Raw genomic sequence first — 25,883 nt, 5'->3', positions numbered from 1 at the left:
ACTCTTTCCAGAGGGATGTGGTCAGACTGCTTAGAGGTATAAATCTATTCCAAGGCTCTTCTATCTTATTAGAATACAGGGTTTTCCTCTAAGTTTGGAGGATATATCCAAGATAAACAGAGCTCTGGTAATCAGAGATGACACCTAGGTCAAGTTCCAAAATTAAATGGTCAAGGATGAAAAAAAGTTTGTCGTATCATAGATTCTTTGGGTCACATCCTGGGCTGGTGTAAATTAGCAAACCTATATTGACTTCAGTGGAGCCATATTGTTTCATACCAGCTGAGGATGTGCCCATTTAGCTTTATTTACTGTGATAACTCTGACCAGGGGACCTGGTAAAAGATCAAGAGAGACATGTACTATTCATCATATTAAGCGGGTATCTGTTCAGTTGATTTTTGCATGTATTTTTATTTATATTTTTAGTAAGTTGTACTGATGTATACATAAAAAAATCAAAAACAAAAAACCCCCAAAGCAATACCAAATCTGGGCAAACTATATAGTAAATGATTTAGCCCTTTTTCCTCGCCGTGAAATGTCTCAAGAAGACTGCAATTTCTTCAGGTCTAGTTGATATTCAAAATTACTTAGCAAATATCACTTCATGTATTTACTGTATAGGGCCCTCACACATATTCTAAGGCTATGGACAAATGTACCTTTTAACCTCTTTAAAAGGGGACAGAGCTGCCACTCAGGAGTAGTACACATCAGATATTATGATCTAACTTGATCCTCTAGTGACAAAAGCTGGCTAAATGCTAAATTAATGCTGAAAGAAACAGCGTTAAAGCAGCACTGAACCTAGACTCCTGGCGGCCCCAGGCAAACTTTTAGTATCAGGCCCCACTTCTCCAGAGATAATGATAATAATAATTTTAAAATTACCATTTTCGGGCCCCGTTTCTTTCCAGGCACTGGGCAGCTGCCCAGTTCACCCATGCCTGTGTCTGGCCCTGCATTAAAGTTGCACCATTTCTGCTATGTAATTTTGTAGCATTACTGCAGAATCATACAGTTATAATGACGTGCATTGCTACATAATCGTACAGTTATAATGCTTACATCATAATAGCTTATATTGGCACCCTTTGAAATTATTACCAATGTTACATCTGCCTATGCCTTGAATTTCAGCTGCTTGATTAAATTTTTTGATGTCATATAATATTGCTTTTGTTCCCTGATGTGATGGTCATTTGGATATTTACAGTTCAGTTTCCAAGAACATTTATATGTGTGGCATTCAAATTTGCTTTCTGAAAACATTTTTGTCAGGAAAACTTATGTATTTGAATGTTCTGGGAAAATAAACACAAAAGGGACAAAAGACCATGTCCAGATGAGTGCGGCTGTGAGGTACAGGGCACCGCAGACACATCTGTGATGCCACATAACGCACATTCAGCTGTTCTCTATGATGCAAGGGAACACCATGCAGAGGGGCTGGGGGGGTTTGACCCCTGGATATCCAGAGATCAAAAAACCCACACAAAGAAAGGTGGAGCAGAGTGGTGCAAGTGGGGACAGTGTGTGTCACTCAAAACTGGAGTCTGGCCAGCCAGAGCCACACACCAGCTGCCAGCCAGGCTCCAAGTGGTAGGATCACTACTGCTGCAGCCTTGTGAGGCCCCTAGGACCCCAGGTAAGGCGCCGGGTGGGGTAGGGCTGGCCCCAGCCTCCCCTACCCCACCCGGGGTAACCTGCCACATGCCAGAAGGCACGTGGCACAGGCATTCCCCAGGGACAACTAGCGGCAGTGGAAACTGTGCTGCTGCTAGTTGTCCCCGGGGAAACAAACGTCTACACTCATATGGACATGGCCAAAAAAACCAAATTAGGGTATTTTAAATTTGGACAAGCATTCATGGAAATCTTCGGTAGTTATTATGCCACAGCATTGGCATCTTACGATGTCATGATATACATGCTTACACAACAGCTTCTCTTATGACAACATTATGAACAGTTTCTATAACTGAAAAGCGTGGAACCTGCTTACTCAGACCTAACTGAAATTAATAAAGCCATTTTTGAAGTGAAGTAGAATAAAAGTTCTGAATTTTTCTAAGACTCTATGACATGCAGTTTTAGTTCAACTTGTGAGGCAGTAGCTCTGTGGGGAAAAATTATTTCACTATAAATCCAAATTCAATGCCCAAAGAATTGAAGTATTGACTTTACTAGACATCCAATCAAGCTCTCTCACAGGTTTCCAAATAGATTAGGCTTGAGAAAGCTATATAGTTTATTTAATAATGGTTGGTCTATCCCATATGACTGCATTACAATGACTTCAAAAACAAGCAAATCCTGCAAGTTCATGAAGACTGATGAAACAGCCAAATATGAAAATAAATGTCTGTTCACCATTTATCATTTTCTACTCTTTTTGTGCAGTTGGGGGTTTTTAAATCTATTTTTGTTTTCCACTTACAGAGTTATTTAATGAGTTATTAAAAAGGTAAAAGTTACGTAAAAAAGTACCTAAACATTATTTTAACTATTCATATGCACCAAAATCACATTATGCATGTGAACTTTCAATTCACAGTATTTGTAAGTATATGCCACTGGGCTTTGATTATCTGAAAACATTTTAAGGGATGTATTAAACAATAACGTTGTAAAACATGTTAAGAGGACTAAAAGTTTCATGTGTAATTTTTAAGGATTTTTATTGTCTTTTTCCCAGGTAATACCACATATAACATCACAGAAGGGGTACTTATTAAACATAAGTGGCCATATATGCAATCAGAGCTGCTGGGCACAGGGCACTTTTGAAAATCTGTCCACCTATTCTTTGGTTATGTTCCAAAAAAAAAAAAAATCTCTTTACTGGCATTTGGCCATTGAGTTTAGAAATAATTTTTTACAGTGATTCAATAAAGTATCCTTAGCTTTCTCTGCCATCATTAAGCACTGTCACCAATCACTAAGCAGCTCTGAGGTACACACAAAATATTCGTAGATAAATCCTCCATCTCCAGAGGAATGTCTTTCCTGTACAACTATAAATCCAAGGTCTCTGTTGAAACTAATCCAGTCTGGCAATGCTATGGCCCTAGAAAAGTTTCCTTGGAAACTACAAGCTTATGCAATGGCGAAGTCATTCAATAGATTTTCATGCCATTATATTATATTAAAAACACCTGGTTTATTTATACAATGACTCAAACGGCTTATAGATTAGAGTCCTAGAAATAATAATACATAAATTTTATAGCAAAAAATATACATATAATAATTCATCCTTCTATGGTATATATAAATTGTGTATATTTGTGTGTAAGTACATATATATATATATATATATATATATAAATACGTGTCTTGTATTTATATATATTGTGTACTTGTGTATAGATATGTACATCTATGTACACACAGTATATTCTTATTTATCTTTATACATGCTCATGTGTGTATATAGACACATATAAATACACAGACACACACACATGCACATTTTGTGAAGGTGCGTGTACTTTGCAGAATCTGCATACAAACATTGCAGTCCTTCATTGGCTGTGAGTTTCAAAGGTATCAAAGACACCATTATTACAGTCCTTGAAGATAAAACTAACGTCACCGTTGTGGACAGAGGACTGGCTTGATGCATCTTCCTTTGAGAAGCACTAGATTTGCTGGGCAGTGGCAACCTGCAACACACAGCTTGTTGCATGGACCAATCTCATTCCAGTTGTCACATGTTTTGACACATCCAGGGCCACAGGTGTCATAAACTGCGCCATGCTTGCACTGGGTTGCTGAAAGACAAGTTAAAGAAACACACAATGTTACTAATACAAAGTCCATGTCTGGATTTAACCATGACATGTCTATTCGCATATTTTCAACTGCAGATATTTAATGGCAAGCTATAGTATTAAAAACAATTACATAAATAGTGCTTTATGAAGAGATTCCACTATATTAAAAGCAACACTGCTTTATACTAGAGATATACATGAATAAAAATCCAATACTGAAACAATCCTGAATCCTGAATTTGAGCATTCCAGGTCAGAGCCTAATAGCACAACCATGTCTCTTTCTCTGTATTAAGTGCTGAAACAAAAATCTTGCATCCAAAGTACCTCCAAATACTGGGAAAGTGCTCAGTGCCATAGCAATGAAGTTTGGTGTCCAGGGCAAACCCCTCAGCAGCAGCCCATCCTCGCCCTACGCACAGATGCAGGGGGCACACTCACCTCCATGCTTGCCCAGGAGTGCACACAGATGCGGGAGATGCCTTCCCCTGTTACCCCTCCAGATGAGTTGCTCACGGCTGTGTCCCACACCCCACCCTGGCTGGGCAGTGCTTGTTGGTACCCCTTCACTTTGGCACCCGGGGTGGTCGCCCTGCTCACCCCCTCCCCTTTGCTATGGCAATGAAAGCACTAATCTAGAATCAGATTCAGATTTTGTACTGTAAACTCTGCTTTGATCATATATTTGATATGATACCTTTTCATCTAAGATTTCTGAAGCATTTTACAGAGGCATGTCAATATTATCGTCTCTACTTTTCAGATGGAATAAAAAGGGGAAAAAATGGGAAATGACTTGCTAAAGTTCATATAAAAATTAAATGACAAAAATAAAAACAGCACATCTTCTGACTCTCAGATACCTCAAAATTGCACTAGCAGTGCTGTATATTATACACAAACAAGGCAATAGTGTTGGTTTATCAGCAACATTGTATGCTGTAAAAAAACCTCCAAGGATTTTGAGGTTATATACTATTCTATCAAAGAATCACAGAGCGTGTGGATTTGAAATTATTCCAGCATGTGTTCTTTTTAGTTGATTTGTGTAGTTGACAGTTTATGGATCTTGAGCATAAATGGCCATTGAGAGTTTATGTTAGAGCCTTATAACAGTGCCAGATCAATACTTAAACTCTTAATGTGTTATATACCACTATTTCAGCATGAAGAATAATGCATAGCTCAATAGTGAATTAAAGACTCAGATCTCACCAACACCTAGAATCAGCTCTTGCTATTTAGAGTTAAGTGGTTGAACTTAAAAGAGGTCTTCCATTTTGTGAGAGATTAAAGGTCCACCCAGACTTCCTGCAAAGAGCTTCTGTTACAAATAAAGCAGTGCCATTTGCTGTACATACGAGGCTGAGAATTATTACACAGCTACTCTTATTCAGAAATTCAGTAGGCAGAAATGCTCTTATTAAAATGCAGAAGTTTTTATAACTGTACCATTAAGGTTGAAGCTTAAACACAGAAATCAAAAACCTAAGGTGTTGATTGATCTTGAACTGGCATAAAAAGATCACCATAGCAATGTCAATTCAGTCAAGTTTCACATGCTATATATTTTACAGTTCCCACCTGCCATCTGACAAAGCAATGTAAAAACGAAAGGAAAGAAGTGAAATGACAAAGGCATTCTTAGTCACTGCAGGGATTTCAGAGGTGGTATGCTTACACTATCAAGGAACTGACCTTACATTACAACTAGAACAAATTAATGTAACCACAAGGACATTTTCCATTACCTGATTTTTGAGCATATGAAATTTTTAACATGGATGTACTGTGGATGCAGAAACCTATACACTTGAGAGACTTACACAGCTGAGAGGATTTAGATACTCAGTGAGTTTATCTTGGGTAATTTTTCTTTGTTGCCACTAAAGCAACTCTGCAGGGAGATGGTAAGGAGAAAGGGAAACTTTCTGACACTAGGAAAATTCCTGTTGGACTCTTGTGCTAGTTTGCTGTTTTTGGTTTGTTTGAAATCTAGGTCTGACTGCAGACTGAGCTAGAATGCCCTTTAGAATAGTTTGCTAGTGTGTGAACTCAAACAGGGTTTCTGAAGTCACAGCAGTAGAGTGCCATATTTTTGCATATAGCATGCCCCTGTATATAGTACACATCCTATTTTTGGAAGGCCTCAAGAAGGGGGGAAAAAACAAAAGGAATTACCTTGGTGTACAGGTAAGTGATTATGGTCTGGGGTCTCTGAGACTGGGGGCGACATGGCGGGGCTATGCACTGGTCCTAAGCCTGCACACCTCTGGTCCAAAGGCACTGAGGCCACACAGTGGGGCCATGCATCAAGGGTCCTGGCATGCCAAGTCCAGGACTATGTACTGGCTCTGGGGCTGAGAGCTGAGTCAGACTTGGCATGTGCCTTCAGATTTAGTGTGGGGTCTCAGACTCACTGTGCAGTCCCAGCACCAGCATTGCGGATCACAACCTGCCATGTTGTGCAGGATTGGGCCCTGCCACATGACTTTGGTGCAGTATGCCAATGCTGGGTTCACATGGTGAGTCCAGGACCCCATGCTGGCTCTGAAGCCAAGTGCAGTTTCTGAACTTGGACAGCTTGGACTCATGTGTCCCAAACAGCAGTCCTGAACTAGTACCAGGCCCACCCCAACACATGACTCTAAAATCAGTACCCAGGGTAGGACCCAGCACTCTGGTATCTGGCATGCAATTTTGGGGAGGGGCTCCCCAGAGGAAATTTGGTGGTGGGGGGTAAGTGAGAAAGAAGGGAAGAAAGCAGTGGCAGTGTTAATTGCCATGGTTCCTGGAGCTGCAGCAATTAACATTACCACTACTCTAACTCCCCTCTCCCTACCAAATTTTTGGACCTTTGGGGAGCCCATTTCCTCACATACAATACATGCTCCATTTTTCCCCAGCTGGTTTTGTAGGAAAAGGTAAGGGTTATATGTGAGAAAATATGGTACAGTATTTCCATTAGACCACTGATTAAACAAAGTGAAGTGGAAAGGTTTGAGTCACTTAGGCTATGTGCGAGTCCTTCATAAACATATAGGCCTTCATAAGTATATAGGTTGCTATTGGCTGAAGTGATAAAAGCAGTTGAGGAATGAAGGAAGATAGCTAGCTGACTTCACTAGCAAAGACAGGCAGACAGGTGGGTTTTCTGTGCTGTTACGGGTATTGTACAAGGAAGACCCCACAGTGTTTGAAAAATAACGCCTTGCCAGTGCTGCTGCCAACTCTTCAGGTAGCACCTGCCTGCACCTGTGGGGCATTTGCTCAAACAAGGAACTTGACCTCCACCCAGGTCCAGATTTGACTTGATGAGCTGCCTTGCTGCAAGGGAAGGTACTAAATAATCAGATTCCACCCATTTCTGGATTCATGACGGAAGCATGTAAGTGAGCAAGGGGCTGCTAAAATAGGTATTTCATAGATTTCATAGACATTAGGGCTGGAAGGGACCTCAGAAGAGTCCAGCCCCCTGCCCAAAGGGCAGGAAGTCAGCTGGGGTCATAGGATCCCAGCAAGATAAGCATCCAGTTTGCTCTTGAAGGTGTTCAATGTAGGCGCTTGAACCACCTCTGGTGGCAGGCTGTTCCAGACCTTGGGGGCTCGGACAGTAAAGAAATTCTTCCTTATGTCCAGCCTGAAACGGTCTTGAAGTAGTTTATGACCATTCGACCTAGTCATCATCCATAGGGGCGCTCTGGTGAACAAATGTTCCCCCAGATACTGGTGGTCACCCCTGATAAACTTATAGGTGGCCATCAGATCACCCCTGAGCCTGTGCTTTTCCAGGCTAAAGAGCCCCAGGGCTCTCAGCCTGTCGTCATAGGGTCTGCTTCCCTGACCTCTGATCAGTCGGGTGGCCCTTCTCTGGACTCCCTCAAGCTGCTCCACATCCTTTTTGAATTGTGGAGCCCAAAACTGGACGCAGTACTCCAGCTGCGGCCTCACTAAGGCTGAGTGCAAGGCGAGAATGACGTCCCAGGATTTGCTTGAGAAGCATCTATGGATGCAAGCCAGCGTTTTGGTCGCTTTACTAGCCGCAGCATCACATTGCAGGCTCATGTTCATCTTGTGGTCAATGATGACCCCCAAGTCTCTTTCTTGCATAGTGCTAGCCAACATAGCACTGCTGAGCCTATAAGGATGTTGCGGGTTTTTCTTCCCAAGGTGGAGAACCTTGCATTTATCAGCGCTGAACACCATCAGAGTCTCATCCGCCCACTTGCTGTGCCTGTCCAGGTCAGCCTGGATCACCCGCCTGTCTTCTGGTGTGGATGCTTTGCCCCAAAGTTTGGTGTCATTGGCGAACTTGGCCAGTCCGCTTCTGACTCCACAGTATATTGACTTCACAGTATATTGACTGTGAAGTGTAGAGGAACATAAGAACTTCATCAAATCAATGAAGCAGAAAGAAATGTCCAAAGTGGAGGAAGGTAGCTAATACAAGAGGCCTACAACGGCCAGGGGGAAGAACCAGTTACACCATATGGAAAAAACTGACTGCTGCCCACCTCACAATGTAGACAGTATTTCACCCTGTTCCTAGATCCCCTATCCAGCACGCTCAAGAACCACTTTGCAGACCTGGGCCAAGAGCAGAAGAACAGATTACAATGGCCAGAGAAGAGGACCCATGTTCCCCACCAGGTGTGAGAGGCCTGCCCACCATTCTAAAGGAAGGAGACAATGAATGATGGCAGCTGGAGACTTCCTTTTGTGGTGCGCAGACACATCTGTCTGTCAACGTGTGCACCACCTATTTGGAGCCAAAGTCTATGACATCCTGAAAAGGCTGCCAAGACTTATCTGGCTCTCTGGTCACTAACACATGGGTCAGAATCCTATTTCATTTTATACTCCCATATGGCAGTTACCCAGCCATGTAACTCCCAGTTTTGGTACTTAAGCAGTTTGCAATCCTATTCCATGTGCTGTAAGCTATGCTCTGGCTGGGCAGGTTCATGGCTCTGTACACATGTACCTAAGTATAAGTCCCAAAATTGTGGCCTGGCAAAGAAGAGGAGGGCCCTCTCATATTTCAACTTAATAGTCTAGTGGTTAGGTCACTCCCCTAGGAAGTAGAAAACTTAGATTCTAGCTGTCCTTTGGGTATGAACCTACATCTTTTACTTCCCAGTATAGTGGTCTAACTACTGCATCTTCTAATTAATATAAATTGGATAAATTAGAAGGAGAGACATGCAGAGAACTCCGTTTACTGTACATTTACTTAGTACTTGTTAATACAAGTACTAAATAAATGCACAGTAGCATCTTGTGTAGACACACCCACTGAGTTGTGCACCTTTGTACTTTGCTCTCTTCCTCCTGACTCTAGATAACTCCCTCTTTCAGCTGCCCAGGGGTCAGCTTAAAAAGGAACACTGAAAAAGTGACTAGGTAATGTCTAACCTGTGGCACGGTAGTTAAAGCACCGTGCTAGAAAGTCAGAGAGAATGGCAAAAGTGACCAGTGATTCTGGATGCTCAGTCTGAGTCACCTTAGAAGGGCTTTGTTTTCTAGAAGTGCCTACCCTCTGATAAACAGGTTCCCATTAAGGTGCCTTAGGCCCTGGCATATGTTAAAACAATGGAAACATTGGGATTTCTGGAATTTTCTGCCCCATCCCAAACATTGTGCATCCTCCAGGATGCACATTATTTGAGATGAAGCATAAAATTCCTCAGAACCCAATCATGAAACAGGGTTGTCCCCAGACCATTCCCTAGGGATCAGGCAGGGGGAGCCCCAATATTGGGACTCTCTGAGCTCGGATCTAACAAATAGCTAATTGTCAGTCTCAGCCCTGAACACCACTGGGCTGGTTTGAGACCCAGAGCTGAGAAGCAGCTTGATTGTCAGCCCCAGCCCCAAACAGGGACAGGCTAGTTCAAGACTTGGGGCTGCCTGGAGCTAGGATCCAATAATAGGCACTTTGAAGTGACTGGTCATGATGAACCTCCCAGTGCTTGCTGCAACCTGGCTGGTTTGATGCATTGCCTAGCAGCAAACTTGCTGAGCCTGCATCCTGATTCTGATAAACACTGATTGTCAATAGCAGAACCAGAGCAGCCTGCTTGTCGGCAATGGTACCAGGGCAAGTTCATATTCCATTTTATGCAGAGCATCTTTGTGGCTGGTCTGCCATTTTATGGCACCATAAATTCAATAAACATTTGGCATGTTGCTAATAATAGTGTGGTTAACACATTAATTGCAACATAAATGTAATGTGTGCTTGAGGCCTTAAATTGGGCACCTCTAAAAACTGAGACCTTATATTGTTACTCTAAAATGTAGCTCTAAAGGTATGAATGTTTGATACAGAAAACTGTATACGTTTAAGTTTTAAAATTCTAATAGTAAGTACAAACAGTCAAAAATCCTGAGGCTAAATCGATTCAATCTTCATAGGTTAGTCTAAGCTGCATAGATTGAACCAAAAAGCAAGTGAACAGACATTCACTTTTGGTTCCAAAAATGCAGCCACATGCCTGCAGTGACCCAGGCTAGAAACTAAGGAGTACTAGACCATGCCTCCCTGCTGCACTGGAGCAAACAGCTTGAGCTAAGGCTAGCCCACCTACCCTATGAGGGGAGGGTTTACTGGGGAGGTGCAAACCATCCTGGGATGCTGGGGGTGAGTTAACTTGAATCTGGAGGGGATCTGGGACAGAAGTTCAATAAACCGATTTAACCTAAATCAGTTAAGTCTAGTACTATATTCATCCAGGCTTATCTTAAACTGGTTTTGGCCATCTTGAAAGCAGCTTATGTAAACTTAACATCTACTGTGTTACAGATTTGAACCAGTTTTCAATTACTTATACTGGTTCATGTGTAATTTCTGTCCATAGCCTAAGTAATTTGTTTTACAAAGTTTTATTGCGGTAATGTCCACATCTTCAGGTCCAACTGAAGACTCCATTTGGTGCCACACCCTATGTGTTAGGAAAAAAAAAGTGGCCCCAGGCTACCATTCCACTCCCCAACCAGGGGCCATTTTTTCCGTAGAGTAACTGAGAGCAGACTAAACTCTAGGCAATGCTGGCACCGCTAATTTGCTGGAACTGTTCTACCTGGCAGGAATTGATGGTTTTCTGCTTGTTAGAAAATGACGCTTTCATCGAGTCAAAACATATATATATTTCCTTCAAATAACAGAAGATAGTAGATATCACTGTCATATTTTCTGTTGCTGTCCATGGTGGAATAAAAGGTTATTACTCTGCAAGTGGAAAACTGAAAAGAAAATAGCTGATATTTGCTTCGACATTCTAAATATTGAAATTGTGTGTATCGGGGGAAAATGTTATTTGATTTTTTTCTTTACCAAGCATTAAAAAAAACCCACTCAAAGTATAAAATGGAGGTAGACTTCCTATGGATTGTAGCAGTGACTCATTACCACATACACAAAGAAAACATCTTTTGATTTAATTTTGGGGTCCAAATTCTGTTTAAGAAATTGCATGCTGGTGAGGGTAATTTAATTAATTTATGAATAAATTATTAATAAATATGGATAATATTTATTGATAAAACAGCTTTCACAACAGTCCAATAGAATTGTTTCCACTCTTCTAGAACATGTATTATTATTTTTGAATCCTAATCATGAACCACAATTCCATTACAGTAGGCATATTTTGTTTTCAGCTGTTACATGGCATTTTTTACTAAAATATAACAAAATTTGATGTCTAATACAGAGTTTGAGGGATTTCAAATAGCTGTCTGTCTTAAATTGGACTCAAGTAGCTCTTCTGCATTCTCAAATCTCCAGTCCTTTCTGAAGCAGGAGTTCTATAAGATTGCAGTGTGCTACTTTTTCTATCCCTGCTGCACAGGTTCTGGTATTTCTAGTGTTTCCAGGATTTATAATCTGGGCATCATTTCTCATCTCTCTCCCCCGCCCCCAGTTTGGGGGAGAGCAAGCAAACCTCAGCAAACCTCTAAGTTCTCTTTACTACCTTCTGCTTAAAATATTGGACATAATTTCATGATAACCCTGTCAATGGAAAGGAGGGGATCAAAATAGCCCTTTAACAATATTGAGGGGGTGGGAAGGTTGGTGTTTTTAATAACTCTACTTTCACACAGATTTTCATTTAAAAGCTAGAAATGCCTTCCTCAGTATCTCACAGACAACAAATAAACAGTTTCAAGAAAAAATATAGCAGAAATGTCAACAAAAAACTCCATCATTTGAAAACAATCTGTATTTTGGACATAAATTCTCCAGAAGAAGAGAGAAAACCAGGACAACAAAATCAGACACCTGAAAAGTGAATGTCAATGTGAATGATGACACCTGGAATCACCGCTAATAACAACACTGAATGTTGACACAAGCAAGTGAGAAGGAGCCAATACCTGGACTAAATGGCCTTCTAAATGCTACTACATGCAGCGCCTCTTAATAGCTGACTACACCATGCCTTGCCTTCCTTTTAGCAGTCACAGCTCCCGTTCCATATGTAATTACCTCCTTTCCCTAATTCTGAATCTGAAATGTGTGTCTTCAAGCCTCCAAAGACTCCAAATTAATTTACTGTTTCCCATTTCCCAAACCTTTAGCTTCCCAACCCTGAGCTGCTTCCTTTTCTTCCTCAGCTTTCTAAACGTATCTTTTTCTTTATCATCCCTTGTTTCCACCACCTTCCCATTTTCTCATTTCTTCTCTCAAGTTTAGTCACTCCCTCAGCAAACCTCTAACTTCTCTTATTGAGTCCCTTTTATTTATTTCTTCCTTCATACCCCAACCATCCTGATTTTCTTTCTCTTACCCCATATGTCATCTAATTGCCATAAATACCCTCATAGCTTCTCATTCTCTTCTCAACTCCCCTGTTTCTCATATAATCCCTCACTTCTTTCTGAATACTCTTGGCTTCTATACTGGTTTCACCAGCCAGTTCCTACCATCAATCAGCACTTTTCTTCTGTAACAAATCTTCCACCCACTAATACCTTCTATGAACCTTCCTCTTGATTGACAGTGTATATCATATGTGCACTATAAACTTAAAGAGGAGCGAGCATGTGCTACAATATTTGGAAAATGAGTAACAGGAGTAAATGAGTAACACTTTCTGGTTAGGATAAAAAAAAAGTCTAGAGAAGAGGACGTATATGTAGCCTTCTGAGCATCCCATTTGGCTGGCAATCCGGACAACACAAATATTCTAAAGATTATTAGAATGAGCTAAGCATACAGCAGCCTGGGTATAGGAGCTGGCAAGCACACAAAACATATGTTTTATAACACACAAAAGAATAATTAAAACCTGACTTCACTAATAAGTGTGTTCCATTCCCATCAGAACACAACCCTTCCAAATATCCCACTGGCTATGAAATGTCAAACAGGAAATGAAAGTCACAGAATACAAAACTTTTATGACAGATATACTGTTTCATACTTAGAAACTTTTATCCTTAATTAGGACAAAATATTTGCAACAGTAGGGCTGAAAAAAAGCCATTCAGAGATTTAAATCTTGATCCTGGCTATTGTTACCATAAGAAGCATAATAATGGAGGCATTTTATTTTTATGAGTCTCTTGCTCAGACAATACCATTTGCTATATAAAATGGGCCACTCTAATACCAGTCAATTATTGATATCGTATAATGAACTAAAGATCACTTAGGAGTACATGCTCAAACACAGAATACCCATATGCTCAAAGATTTTTGCAAATGGGAAAGGATACAGAATCTCTAGAGATCAGCTAAGTTTTTAAAAAGCATTTAAAAGTGTCTTCTCTAAATGTTAATGGAAGATACATGTCTAATCCCCTCAAAATGTTCTTGCAGGGACTATTTTAACAAAACAGTAGAAAAATGGTGAAAAAAATATTTGTGTGGACAGCTCCTATTAAAGGAGCTCCTTTCATTGAAGCTTGCATGGAATCATAGCATGGAATCATGGGGCACTGGCAACCCCACTTCTCAGATTTGCTTGCTGGTGGCGATTCTGGAGGCCCAGGGGAGGGAGCTCCAGGAGGAGGTGAACAGGCTGTGTATTATCAGGGAGCACGTGATGGAGATCAACGCGTACTGCCAGGCCCTGCACCCAGAAAAGGACACCATGGAAAACCAGGCAGAAGAACAGGCTTGAGCAGGATGACCCATCAAATGGCAAGTGGAAGTTGGTCACTTCAGGCCCGAAGCCACGTGGCACATCAGTTGCTCCACCAATAGCCCTGCACAATAGCTATGCAGCCATCACAACATTGATGTATGGGGCATCTGTGTCCTCTGCACTGCAAGCAAGACAGGAACAGCCGCCCCCACCAAGGAAACAACAAAGGGTGATTGTCGTGGGAGACTCCCTCCTGCGGGGCACAGAAGGAGCCATTTGCCATACAGACCTTCTTGCTCAAGAGGTCTGCTGCCTTTTAGGAGCCAGGATCCAAGATGTTACGGAAAGGACCCCTAAGCTGGTCCACCCTACGGACCACTACCCCATGCTCCTTGTCCATGTGGGCAGCAACGATATGGCAAGAAACAGCCCTGGGTGACTACAAGACAATGGAGGCAAAGCTCAAGGAACTAGGAGCACAAGTGGTCTTCTCCTCAATCCCCCCAGTCAGGGCCTGAGCCCAACAAAAGGAGGAGTGCATTGTAGATGTCAACCAAAGACTTTGCAGATGGTATCACCACACAGGCTTCGGATTCCTTGACCTTGGCATGCAGTCCAATGGCAGTGGTCTACACACAAGAGATGGTATTCACCTCACAGATAGAGGGAGCAAGCTCTTTTCTACAAGAATCAATGGCTTGCTGAAGAGGGCTTTAAACTAGGCAGGTCTGGGGAGAGGGAGGAGGTTCCACTGTTTTACATGAATCCTCTTCCCATAATGACTCAGGAGAGGGCATTGAAGCACCAACATCCTAAGATACTCACATAGTGACAGAAAAACTGAGGTGACCAGACGGGAACTCAGGTGCCTTTATGAAAATGACAGAAGCATGGGCAACAAGAGGAGAATGATAAGGCATTCTCCAGGGAATTGACTGAGGCAGCCAGAACTAAAGACCTGATTGTCATGGGTGACTTCAACTACACTGACATCTGCTGGGAGGACCATTTGGCCGGCTCCAGCCAGTCAGCCAATTTCTTGGCAGCTATCAATGACCTGATCCCGTTACAGGTTGTCAAAGGACCAACTAGTAGTAAAGTCACTCTGGACTTAGTGCTTACTAAAGGAGAGGACATGGTAGGGGAGCTGAAGATTGGAGGTAGATCACGATCTGATTAGGTTCACCATCCACTGGAAGGATAGGATCCTAATTAGTAGAACAGAAGTCCTAAATTTCAGAAGGGCAGACTTTGACAAACTCAGGAGGCCAGTTAGAAAGGCCCTCTGGAACCAGCAACTGGATGATTTGGGAGTTCAGGAGCAATTTTGCCTCTTCAAGAGGGCAATTCTCACTGCCCAAAAAGAGGTCATTCCCACACGATCAAAGAGTGGGAAAGTAGCCAAGAGACCCACTTGGTTCAACAGGACATCAGAGAACTTTTGAAAAAGAAAAAAGACACATATAATCAATGGGAAAAAGGTTCAGCAACCAGAGAAGAGTTCACTTATATAATCAGGGTCTGCAGGTATGAGATATGGAAAGCCGAGGCAGGCATGGAGATCAAGCTGGCATCCAATATAAAGGACAACAAAAAGTCCTTCTACAGGTACATGGGGAGCAAGAAGGAAAAAAAAACCAAGCTCCACGATGGGACCCCTACTGAATATGAAGGGAGAGCCCACAGTTGACCCCCATGAAAAGGCTGAGCTCCTAAATGAATACTTCACATCTGTATTCCAGAAGGCTAATAGGAGCTAAGTACCCATCTAGAGGCCCAGAGAACATGGGGAAGTCTATAGACAACATGAAATCAGTCCTGAACAGGTAAGGGTCCTCTTAGAACAATTGGATGTCTTCAAGTCCTCTGGGCTAGATGACCTACATCCAAGAGTCCTGAAAGAACTGGCCCTTGGCAAAAATATTTGAAAAAGTTGTGGAACTCAGGAGTGGTCCCAGACAACTGGAAGAGGGCCAACATGGTGCCCATCTTTAAGAAAGGGAGGAGGGATGACCCTGCAAACTATAGACGGGTCAGTTTGACTTCGGTCCTTGGAAAAACTTTTGAAAAAATTGTTAAAGAGGCCATCAACCACATGCTTGCAACTGACAGGGTATTAAGAAAAAACCAGCACGGCTTTGTAGATCATACCTGACAAACCTGGTGTCCTTTTACGACCAGGTAATTAACCAGCTGGACAAGGTAGACAGCTTTTACTTAGATTTCAGTAAGGCCTTTGATTCTGTCTCCCATGAAATTTTCTCAATCAAACTGGAGGGTGCTGACCTGGACCAGCCTACAGTGAGGTTTGTGGATAACCAGCTTAGAGGCTGGCCCTGGACAGTTTTAATCAATGGGATGGCCTCATCCTGGAGGACTGTCTCCAGTGGTGTCCCACACGGTTCAGTTCTTTGACCCATGCCTTTTAACATATTTATTAACAACTTGGATAAGGGGATGGAATGATCTATGATTAAGTTTTCAGATGATACCAAGCAGTGGGGAAATGTGGTCATACCAAAAGACAGGGTAAAAAGCCAGGATGACCTTGACAGACTGGTTCTATGGACTGATCGGAATCAGATGAGGCTCAACAGAGAAACGTGTCGGGTACTTCACTTGGGCAGGAAGAACCTTCACCACAACTATAGGACAGGTGGTAGCCCACAGGCTGGCACAGGATCTGCCCGGGACCTGGGGGTCACAATCGACCAGAAGATGAATATGAGCCAACAGTGTGAGGAAGTCACCAGCAGGGCAAATAGAACGCTGATGTGCATCAGCCGATGCGTTGCCAACAGATCCAAGGAGGTGCTTCTCCCTCCCTACTCAGCATTGGTGAGGCCTCAACTGGAGTACTGTGCCCAGTTTTGGGAGCTGCACTTTAAGAAGGATGTGGCTAAACTCAAGAGGGTGCAGAGAAGGGCCACCTGCATGATTAGGGGCCTAGAGGATAGACCCTATGGGGAGAGACTCCAGGAGCTGGGCTTGTTCAGTCTGGGTAAGAGGAGGCTGTGAGTTGACTTGATAGCCGCTTACAAATGTTAGGGGGGAACACCAGGATCTGGGGGAGCAACTTCAGGAAGGCACCCCTTGGGAGGACAAGGACCAATGGTCACAAACTAATAGAGGGAAGATTTAAGCTGGACATAAGGAAGAATTTCTCCATAAGGGTAACTAGAACTTGGAACACACTCCCAGCAGAGGTGGTCCGGTTGCCATCCTTGGAGGTGGTCAAGAGGAGGCTGGAATAGCACCTTGTTGAGCTAGTCTGAGCTCTTTAACTGCTGGACTATGACAGGGGACTGGACCCGATGATCTTATGGGTCCCTTCTGGTCCATTGACTCTAAAAGTAGGGTTGGAAGAGACTGCAAGAGGTCATCTAGTCCACCCCCATGCTGAAGGCAGGATCATCCCTATCCAAACTAGCCTATACAAATCCTTGTGTAACATATTGTGAAGGATTGAGAGAGAGCAAACAAAAGCCCCGAGGTACCTTACATGCTGGGCAGGGGAGGTCAGGAGAAGAAAAGCAGCCAGCAGCAACAGACAGGGAAAGTGAAAACAAGCAACACTCAAAGCATGGAGGGTTGGCAGGATTAAAGCTGGAGACCGGAAGGGAAGAGAAACATTCACCACACTTCTGGAGCAGCATCTCATTCAGGATTGGAGGGAGGCTGCTCAGAGGTATTTCTGGCCTCAAAGAAGGGATAGAGGGGCGTAAGTTCCCTGCAAGATGCAGAGACAGGAGAGGCTGAGCGTCCCTGCAGGCATGGGTTGCAAAACTTGCCAGAGGAACACTGTGGGTATGTCCCTGAGAAGGAGGCAGACGGAGGCCTGCACACACATGGCTTTTGATAATCGCTGGAGCAGTGTCAGCTGAGGATCCAGAGAAGAAGACAGAGGAAATGCTGTTCAAGGTTAGAGTCTTGCTGCTTATGGTACGGATCCTATTGGGACTGTGAATATTCACGAATAAGCTGGGCAGGCCTATGCAGAACAGCGACTGGACTAATTGATTTGTTTTCTGTTGTGATTGGGATATGAGAGCCTGACCCCAGGTGAAGGGGACATGGACTGAGCCTGGCAAGGAGACTGAGAGCAGTTGGGGGTGTTTGGGGGGGGGGGTGTCCTTTTTTTGGATATCTGAGCACAGGCCAAGGCCAGCCCATAATAGACTAACAGGGAGCACTACGACCTGGCTGCAGAGAATTTTGAGTACCATCTGGAGAGGCCAGGTTGGGCTAAGCAGAGGTTTGGAGCCCCACAGAAGAAAGCAGGGATTGAGACCGGGTAGAATCACCTTGGCCAGTGCCTCCTAGGAATATAATTTCATGAAAGTCGTGGCAGGAGAGAAACACAAGATCAATTTACTGGCAGACCAGGTGATCTGAAGCAGAGATCCCCCCTGTCACCGCCTGTAGGAAAATGAACTCAGGGCAGTGGTAACAAGCCCTACAACACCTACAGCTGTCACAATATTCTTAAAATTTCACAAACAACCCCACTACACAAGTGCCAGGCATATTGCTCCAAAACAGCAAGAATGCCTTAACCTACTGTAGGCAAAGCAAGAGGACAAGGGCACTGTTAATGTCCTGCCACTGCAAGGACAGGAAGTGGTTGTTGAAAGCTTGTATTAGTTTCCTATTTGTAGCAAATGAAGGACAACAGCTTAAGGCACTCCTGTTGAAAATGATAGGTTAGGTTACTACTTGCTATTGTGATGAGACTGGTCTCTAGCAGCCTGAACAACATTGTCTCCTCCTTTCTCCTTGTCCCTCACCTATCTGTGTCCATCTGTCGGCCCTTTATCTTATAGATAAAATGGCAGTGAGGGTGCTAAGTTCATGCTCCTGTGAGCCTGTGTAATTAAAATATCCCCCCTGGCCCCACCTTGGAGCACATATATAGGCACTAGGGCTGTGCGAAGCTTCGGTCCCTGATTCAATTCAGCAGAGATTTTGCCTGATTCAGTGGCCGAATCTCTCAATCCAAATTGAATCAGAGGATCCTTTAATCTCTCTGAATCAAATAGGAACTCTCTGAATCAATTCGGAGACATTCAGAAAGATTCAGAGATTCAGATGTAGAGACAGATTTAAATGTTTTTTCTACATACCTCTAGGTAGCAGGGGCTTATGAGTGCTGTGATGCTGGGGCGCATAGAGTGTCCCACAGAAGTGCGGGGGCTCCCAGCATGCTCGGCAGCAGACCTGGAAGTGTACCAGAATCTCTTCCAGTCCACTTCTGGGTCAACTGGGGAGTGCGCAGGGGGGCGCCCCCCCAGCTCGGCGACTCGTGCCTCCTGGGTCTGGGGGGGAGCCTATGCACTCCCTGGCAGACCCAGAAGTGGACCAGAAGTACTTCCAGTCCACTTCCGGGTTCGCCGCCGAGCACATGGAGGGCACCCCCACACGTGTGTGGAATGCTCCATCTGCCCCAGCATTGCAGTGATCACAAGCTGCACTGGTACGTCAACATACGTAGCAAAAACTTTTAAAGCTGTGTCTATGTCCGAATAGCTGATTCTCCAAATCAGAATCAAATCTTCAGATTCGGATTCAGCCGAATCGAATCAGGGACAGTGATCCAAATCAACGAATTGAATAACTATCCCTGATTCAGGCCGAATCCAAATCCAAATTGAATAGGGCCCACTTTGCACACCCCTAATAGGCACTCAAAATTTTCAGGAGCAATTAATTAAATATATTCCATCCCATTAATCAGCCCTCTTGTGTCTGTTTGCTTTTATTAAAAGGAAGTTAAAGACAAAAGGAGAGACAATGAGTCAGTCATTCAATAACCAGAGGGAACCACAGAATAACAACTCTTCATCCAGCACAGAGTGCCCTTCTCTCATCTTTTCAAGCTATCATAAATTGTTTTACATATATCTAAATAAATTTCAGGATAATCTAATGCCTTTATGTAATGACCTAAAGCAACAGGTCCATCATCAAGGCAACCAGTCATCTGTAATGCCCATGACCACACAACACCACTTTCTGTGGAAATAATTACTTAGAACTATTTGCAATTCATGCAAAACTAAATACATAGGAACTTTGCCTCAGTGACCAAAATTAATGCAGATTAGCACAGTATATTCTTACCACAGGTGCTTTTGCTTGCAATCTAGCTATAATAATAATAGGTAGGCAGAGAAATATCTGTACTTTCGCAGGAGGACAAAAGAATAGAAACATTATCTGTAATTGTCTGCAATCTCTGAACTAGAGCAGTAAGCATTTTCCTCATTGTGGCTAAAACAGAGGTGACTGGAAGAGAGTTTTGTAATAGTGTTTTTAGTGGAACATTTCTAGGATTCACTTGCTGAAAAACGTTTCCTGGTAAGTGCTTTCTTCCTTACTAAGAATACAGCCTCACTGTTCAGCAAAATCCATTCTGTTAGCCATTTATTGATTTCTATTCTTTTTTCCCCAGCAAAATAACTGTGAGCTACAAGTTTCTTTCTTCCAAACTATGCACTAAATTGCAATGAAGCCATCAGAGGGTGCTTACCTGCACAGTTCTGCTCAGGTTTCCATTGGACTTTGATACCTTCCCTCTGACAGGTCCGGGCATAGGCAAGGAAAGACTCGCAGTAGCAGTTTTTGTGAACTGGACACTCACACATGTCTGTCACACAGGACCTGCAAAATACAGCCGACAAATTAACAATAAACGGTTTAACAAGTAGTTATCATTTTTTGAAACCATCTCTTTTTACGATCACATAATAAAGTTTAAAGATGCAAAAACCTAGGCTTACACTAAAACAGCAAACAAGTTAAAAACTTTTCAGCTCCCAAATCCATATGGTTGATCTCATCTCTGGTGTTCTACTAAATTCTAAATTCTATATGCTGAAAACTCCTGACTATACCAATGGGAGATTTGGGAAAAAGTAGAGAGCACAAAATGAGAGTCAAGACTTGTTATGTCATGGGGATCAAGGGCTGCAAGCAGCAATTATGGGGCAAGGCAAAAACAATTTGTATCAAATACAATTTTTTTTTGTCTCAGTAAAGGATACAGGCTCCATTTTCATTCCACAGAAGAATATTTATTGCAACAATGTCTGGAGGAATTCTGAACTTTAAGAGAATTATAAAAGAGCAATCGTGACATGAAGTAACTGAGCAGTTAATATGCTCTGAAAATACCCAGGTCACTTGTAATACAACCATCCTATTCCATTGAATAAAACAGATTAACCACAAACGCCGCAATAAGTAAAACTGCTAATGCGTATGCCACCACTCACAATTAGCTCATCAAGAATATACGCCTATCTGGCACAGGCTGGAACTATAAAAACTGGCAAAAGGCAATGGGTTTGTAAACTGCAATTTTTGTCTTCTCTAAATTATTAAAATGTGCTGGAAACATTAAAAGGCTAACTTTCAGAAGTGCTGAAATATTCACATGAAGTCAATGGCAGTTGAGAGTTTGTGGGGATGACCGTGGCCATCTCTGAAAATCGGGTCATAAATATCTCCACTGTTTTATTAGGACCAAATCATGCAAGTGTTGGTCTGCAGGTGTGGAGGTCCATATACCGGTCACCATTTCCCATTACCCTTAAGAAGAAAAATTAATACCTTATAAAGGATGCGAGAGTCACAAACCTTCCAGGAGTTCCCTCACAGGGGAGGAGAAAGATTTAAGTCATAACTGAGGCTTTTACATCCATTTCCCTTGTTCTGAAGGAAATCATATTCATATTTAGGCACCTGAGCTTGAACCTGATTCTTGGAGAGGACTTACAAATCAACAGTAGCTGCTTGCACCCAGGTACTTCTTAAAAATGCAGAGCAAATATATCATACCTTGTTTCATTAATCAATTGATATGGGCCACATCTGCAAAATTTAGTTCCAGATCCACTTAAGGAGTTGATGATCTCTACATATAGTGACCAAAAGGACCTAAACACCACCTACAATCGACAACTCAAGAGCACTGTTTAGCTTTAACACCTGGCAAAATGCTTAGAGGTCCTTGGAAAGCTTACCTAAAAATGTCAAGATTATTCCTTACAACTATGGACAAGGTGTGAGTACCACTAGAAGTGCTTTTTTAACTTGTCAGCGGGTTTTAACTTGTCTGAGGCATCCAACATTTCAGTAACTTTCTATTATTTTTGCACTTGACATTTCTGTTGGATGGTTCCTATGACATTTTCATGACCTTTAAATAACCTCTTGCTATCACCAAAGCATGAAATTACCCAAAAACTCACTATAACAAAAATACAGCTAGAGCAATAATGTCAAAAATACTTGTGGAACTGTTAGATGAAAGTTCCTTCGTATAGTGTTTGTGTGTGTGGTGTGGGTACACACATATATACATATACACACGTACATTTATATATATGTACACACACACACACGTATGTGTAAATATATATGTGTGTGTGTGTATATATGGAGAGACAGTGAGAGAGAAATATATGGATATTGCATTGCATTTATCCATATATATAATATAATATCCATATATTCTCTCTCTTTCCCCCATATATATTATATATATATATATATAAAAATAATGTTATAATATATATAATGCATATGTCCATATATGTGCAAAACTAACTAGCTAGCTAGCTAGCTAGGAGATAATATAAACACATATGTGGATAAATGCAATTGGTTTACATTAAATATAATGGGCATATAACGGGCAAGACTAATGATCTCATTTGAATGCTTTCTTTTATTGAATGTATTTATTATTTGGCTTCCTGTTTGGTTTCATTATAGGTTCATTCATGTTTTTCAGAATGGCATTTGTTGCTCTATCTGTTCCATAATGTCTGGTCTGAACGCAGCTGAAAAGCTTACAGGAGGGAACAGGTTCATCTCCAATTTGGTTCTCATATGATTTATGAAATGTGTTTCCCCTGATGCATATCATCCTGCCACAGTATGCCTACAATTCTTCGCTTATATCTCATAGCAACATGGTGCTTGCATCAAGAAGTACTATCAAAGCTAAATGGTTTTATATTCCCCGTATCATGTGTAAGGCATACATCCCAGTTTACAATGCTGCACATACCTACTGAGCTACTGTAGGAAATTCTTGTTGCAGAGAGAATCAGTTATATTCCCCGCAGATCCAGTATCATATTAAGAAAGAGTTTTATTCTCTCTTAGTCACCCTGTTAGCCTCTTGGACCAACCAGGTCTATCATTAACTTTGGCTATTCTCTATTGCAATTTTATTATTATTGATACCCAGGGCACTGAAGCAAGGTAGGAAGGATCATAGTTTCCAGTGGCAGGCTGGTCATGTGTTTGCTCAGTTTCTGCCTCAGGACTAATAATATGCAAAAATTCAAGTGACTTTGTCTAGCTTTGACAGCATAAAAATTAAGGAGCTTCCTACTCCAACAGTTTCTGGCTACTGAGAAAAGAGTATCAGTTCTATAACTTTAAAGTGAAATCTCCAGGCATAAATGGTCTAAATAAGCCAGACCCAAAACTCAAATTTCAAACACCCACAGACACTGGAGAGGTTTGGTTCACGATCTACATTTCTAGTTCTGCCCAAATAAGACCTGCTTTTAAAAGAATCAAACCTCTTAGAAGTAGCATTAAATGTTCCTGATGTAAAGCAGTCTACTGGTGTAAATTTTCTGATTTATTTCACATGTATTAGCTTCATGTTTTTACTTCACTTTCCTTAGGTGTTTAATCCTGGGAATAGCTCTTGGATCTGATGCAATCATCAAAACACTGAAGGTGTAGGGCCTAGTGTGTTTGTTAATTTTTATTGCCAATGATTATTTTATTTTAAGTAAGTAAAGAAATTGAAAGTAAAGGAAACTGTGCAACAGCAAAGATCAATTAACAATCCAACATTAAAATGAAAACAATTTTTCCAATTTAATTTATTAGTAGAACTCATGAATTAATGCTAAAATACATTTTATTTTTTTAAAAATAACTTCAGAAGCCACAAGGGAGAAATTGTTTGGTCTGTTACATAGCAGATTCGCAGTCACTGCTTCCCTCTAGTGATCCCAGGTGGGAACACCAGCCAGGCACATTGCTTGATTCAGAGGACAGTAATATGAGAGAACTTCCTAGAAGCAAAATGGTGATTATTCTCTAGAGGTAAGCTCCTGACAGAAATATAGCCATTGCAAAATGCTTAAAAGTTTTAGAAAAATCTATTTCCTTCTTATATTTCATTAACATTCTTACTTTCTACCTGGCTAAATTCCCATAGAGGAGATGGCAGAGGACATTTAAATACAGTAAAAGCTGTGTTATCTGGCATCCATGGGAAATGGGGAGTGCCGGTTAATCTAATATGCTGGTTACCTGAGAAGCGTCTTTGCCTGTTCGGGCTGCTGCCCCTCCCGCTGTGTCCGGTGTGCCAGGGCTTTCAGTCCCCAGCATCAGTGTGCCAGGGGACAGAGAAGGGGGCCCCACACAGCTGCTTTGCCCCAGGCAGTGGTCCAAAGTCGGCAAAGTGGGACTCGGCAAAACCAGAAGTGCCACGGTGGGACTTCTGGTTTCGCTTTTGCCGCATCAGTTGGCATGCTGGTTAATAGAGCATGCCAGTTAATAAAGTGCCAGATAACACAGCTTTTACTGTAATTAACTAAACAGTGGATTCTGTGCACACAAAAGTCCTGAACCTACCCAGTCTTAAAAATCTTTGGGAAGTTGATATTTTTTAATTTTCCTTTTTAAATTTTACTGTGACCTACTTTCTTTTTTCTTCACTCGAATGAATGACTGCTTGCAAAATTCTGATCTTTATCATCACTCCCTGCTTCTTTATTCCTCCTGTGAATCCAGAAAATAAATTATGACATGCTGAGAAGCCCTTCATGTGCACATATCTTAAGGCTTGAAGACAGCAGTTTCACCCAAATTCTACATATCCTTGGAATTAAACTGTGTCACAGGTGGGGGTCCTCCAGGAGGGCCGTGATTTCCTTAAGGTCCCTTCCCCAAGCAAAGCCAGTCCAAGGGCACCCTCTGATTCTCGCTCGCCACGTCTTTGATGTTTATATAAGTTTGGGAGGCTGCCTTACTCCCTCTTGGACACGGTTCGTTGGGACCTCCGTCCCCGTGGTTTCCTGAACTCTCCGTGGGTCTCACTGGATGATGGGTGCTTCCCGGATACCCTAGCCTTATGGGCTATACGTGGCTCCAGCCACCCCTTATACCACGCCCCAAGCCTCGCAGTTGGACTAGACATTGTTCGGTCTCTTGGTCTACTCTCACGCCCCTCTCTCCAGGGCCTTTTCTGTACTGCCGCCCTCTCTCCGGGGCTTTCTTAAGTACTACCGCCCCCTCCTGGGGCTCTCCGTGCCCACTCTGGGCCTTTTCAAGAATACCGCCCCTCTCTTCTCTCTAATGCTGCCCCTTTCCTGGGGCTCTCTGTGCCGACACTGAGCCTTCTCTATAATGTCGCCCCTCTTCTGGGGCGCTCAGTGCCCACTCTGGGCCTTCTCGGTAAAGCCGCCCCTCTCTGGGGCCTTCTGGGTAAAGCCGCCCCTCTCCTGGGGCCTTCTGTGCCCACTCTGGGACTTCTCGGTCAAGCCGCCTGTCTCTCGGGCCCACCGCCCTGCTACCCCCTTTCTCCGGGGCTCACCGCACTACTACCCCCTCTCTCCGGGGTTTACCGCAATGCTACGCCCGTGTCCGAGGTTTACCGCAGGGCTATGCCCTTCCTCAGGGGCTCGCCACGCCCACACTGGGGCTTCTCAATAGTGCCCCCTCTCTGGGGCTGGGGTCTATGCACCCCGTACGCCGTGCCCTTACTGGTGTTAGGGCCCCCACACCACTGTGGGTGCCTATGAGGCCTCCTCCAACCCCTAATAGCCTCGCCCAAGCCACCGGTGTAACAATAACAACAACACAAAACACAAGTCCCTAGGCTATAACGTAACTTAAAGCCACCTGGCTAAAACCATGTTGCTCAAACATCTTAGAGCCGCCATCCTTTACTCTGCTTGAGGAGTACCTG

The 25,883-nt window shown here is 42.7% G+C and overlaps 1 protein-coding gene across 2 annotated transcripts in view; it reads right to left on the bottom strand.

Moving 5' to 3' along the window:
- Nucleotides 1-3,339: 3,339 nt before the first annotated feature.
- Nucleotides 3,340-25,883, bottom strand: part of BMPER (BMP binding endothelial regulator) — a 232,619-nt gene continuing 210,075 nt past the window's right edge. For both annotated transcript variants that reach the window (XM_025200608.1, XM_014518624.2), the window contains 2 exons: nucleotides 20,406-20,536; nucleotides 3,340-3,779 (listed from right to left, as the gene is read on the bottom strand). In XM_025200608.1, the coding sequence (XP_025056393.1) occupies nucleotides 3,598-3,779; nucleotides 20,406-20,536 (313 nt within the window). In that variant the 3' untranslated portion in view covers nucleotides 3,340-3,597. The remainder of the gene's footprint in view (nucleotides 3,780-20,405; nucleotides 20,537-25,883) is intronic.

This window comes from Alligator sinensis, unplaced genomic scaffold, assembly GCF_000455745.1.
Source record: "Alligator sinensis unplaced genomic scaffold, ASM45574v1 scaffold86_1, whole genome shotgun sequence".
NCBI lineage: Eukaryota > Metazoa > Chordata > Crocodylia > Alligatoridae > Alligator > Alligator sinensis.
The sequence above is the reverse complement of the archived record's forward strand: the minus strand, read 5'-3'. Positions and strand labels throughout refer to the sequence as shown.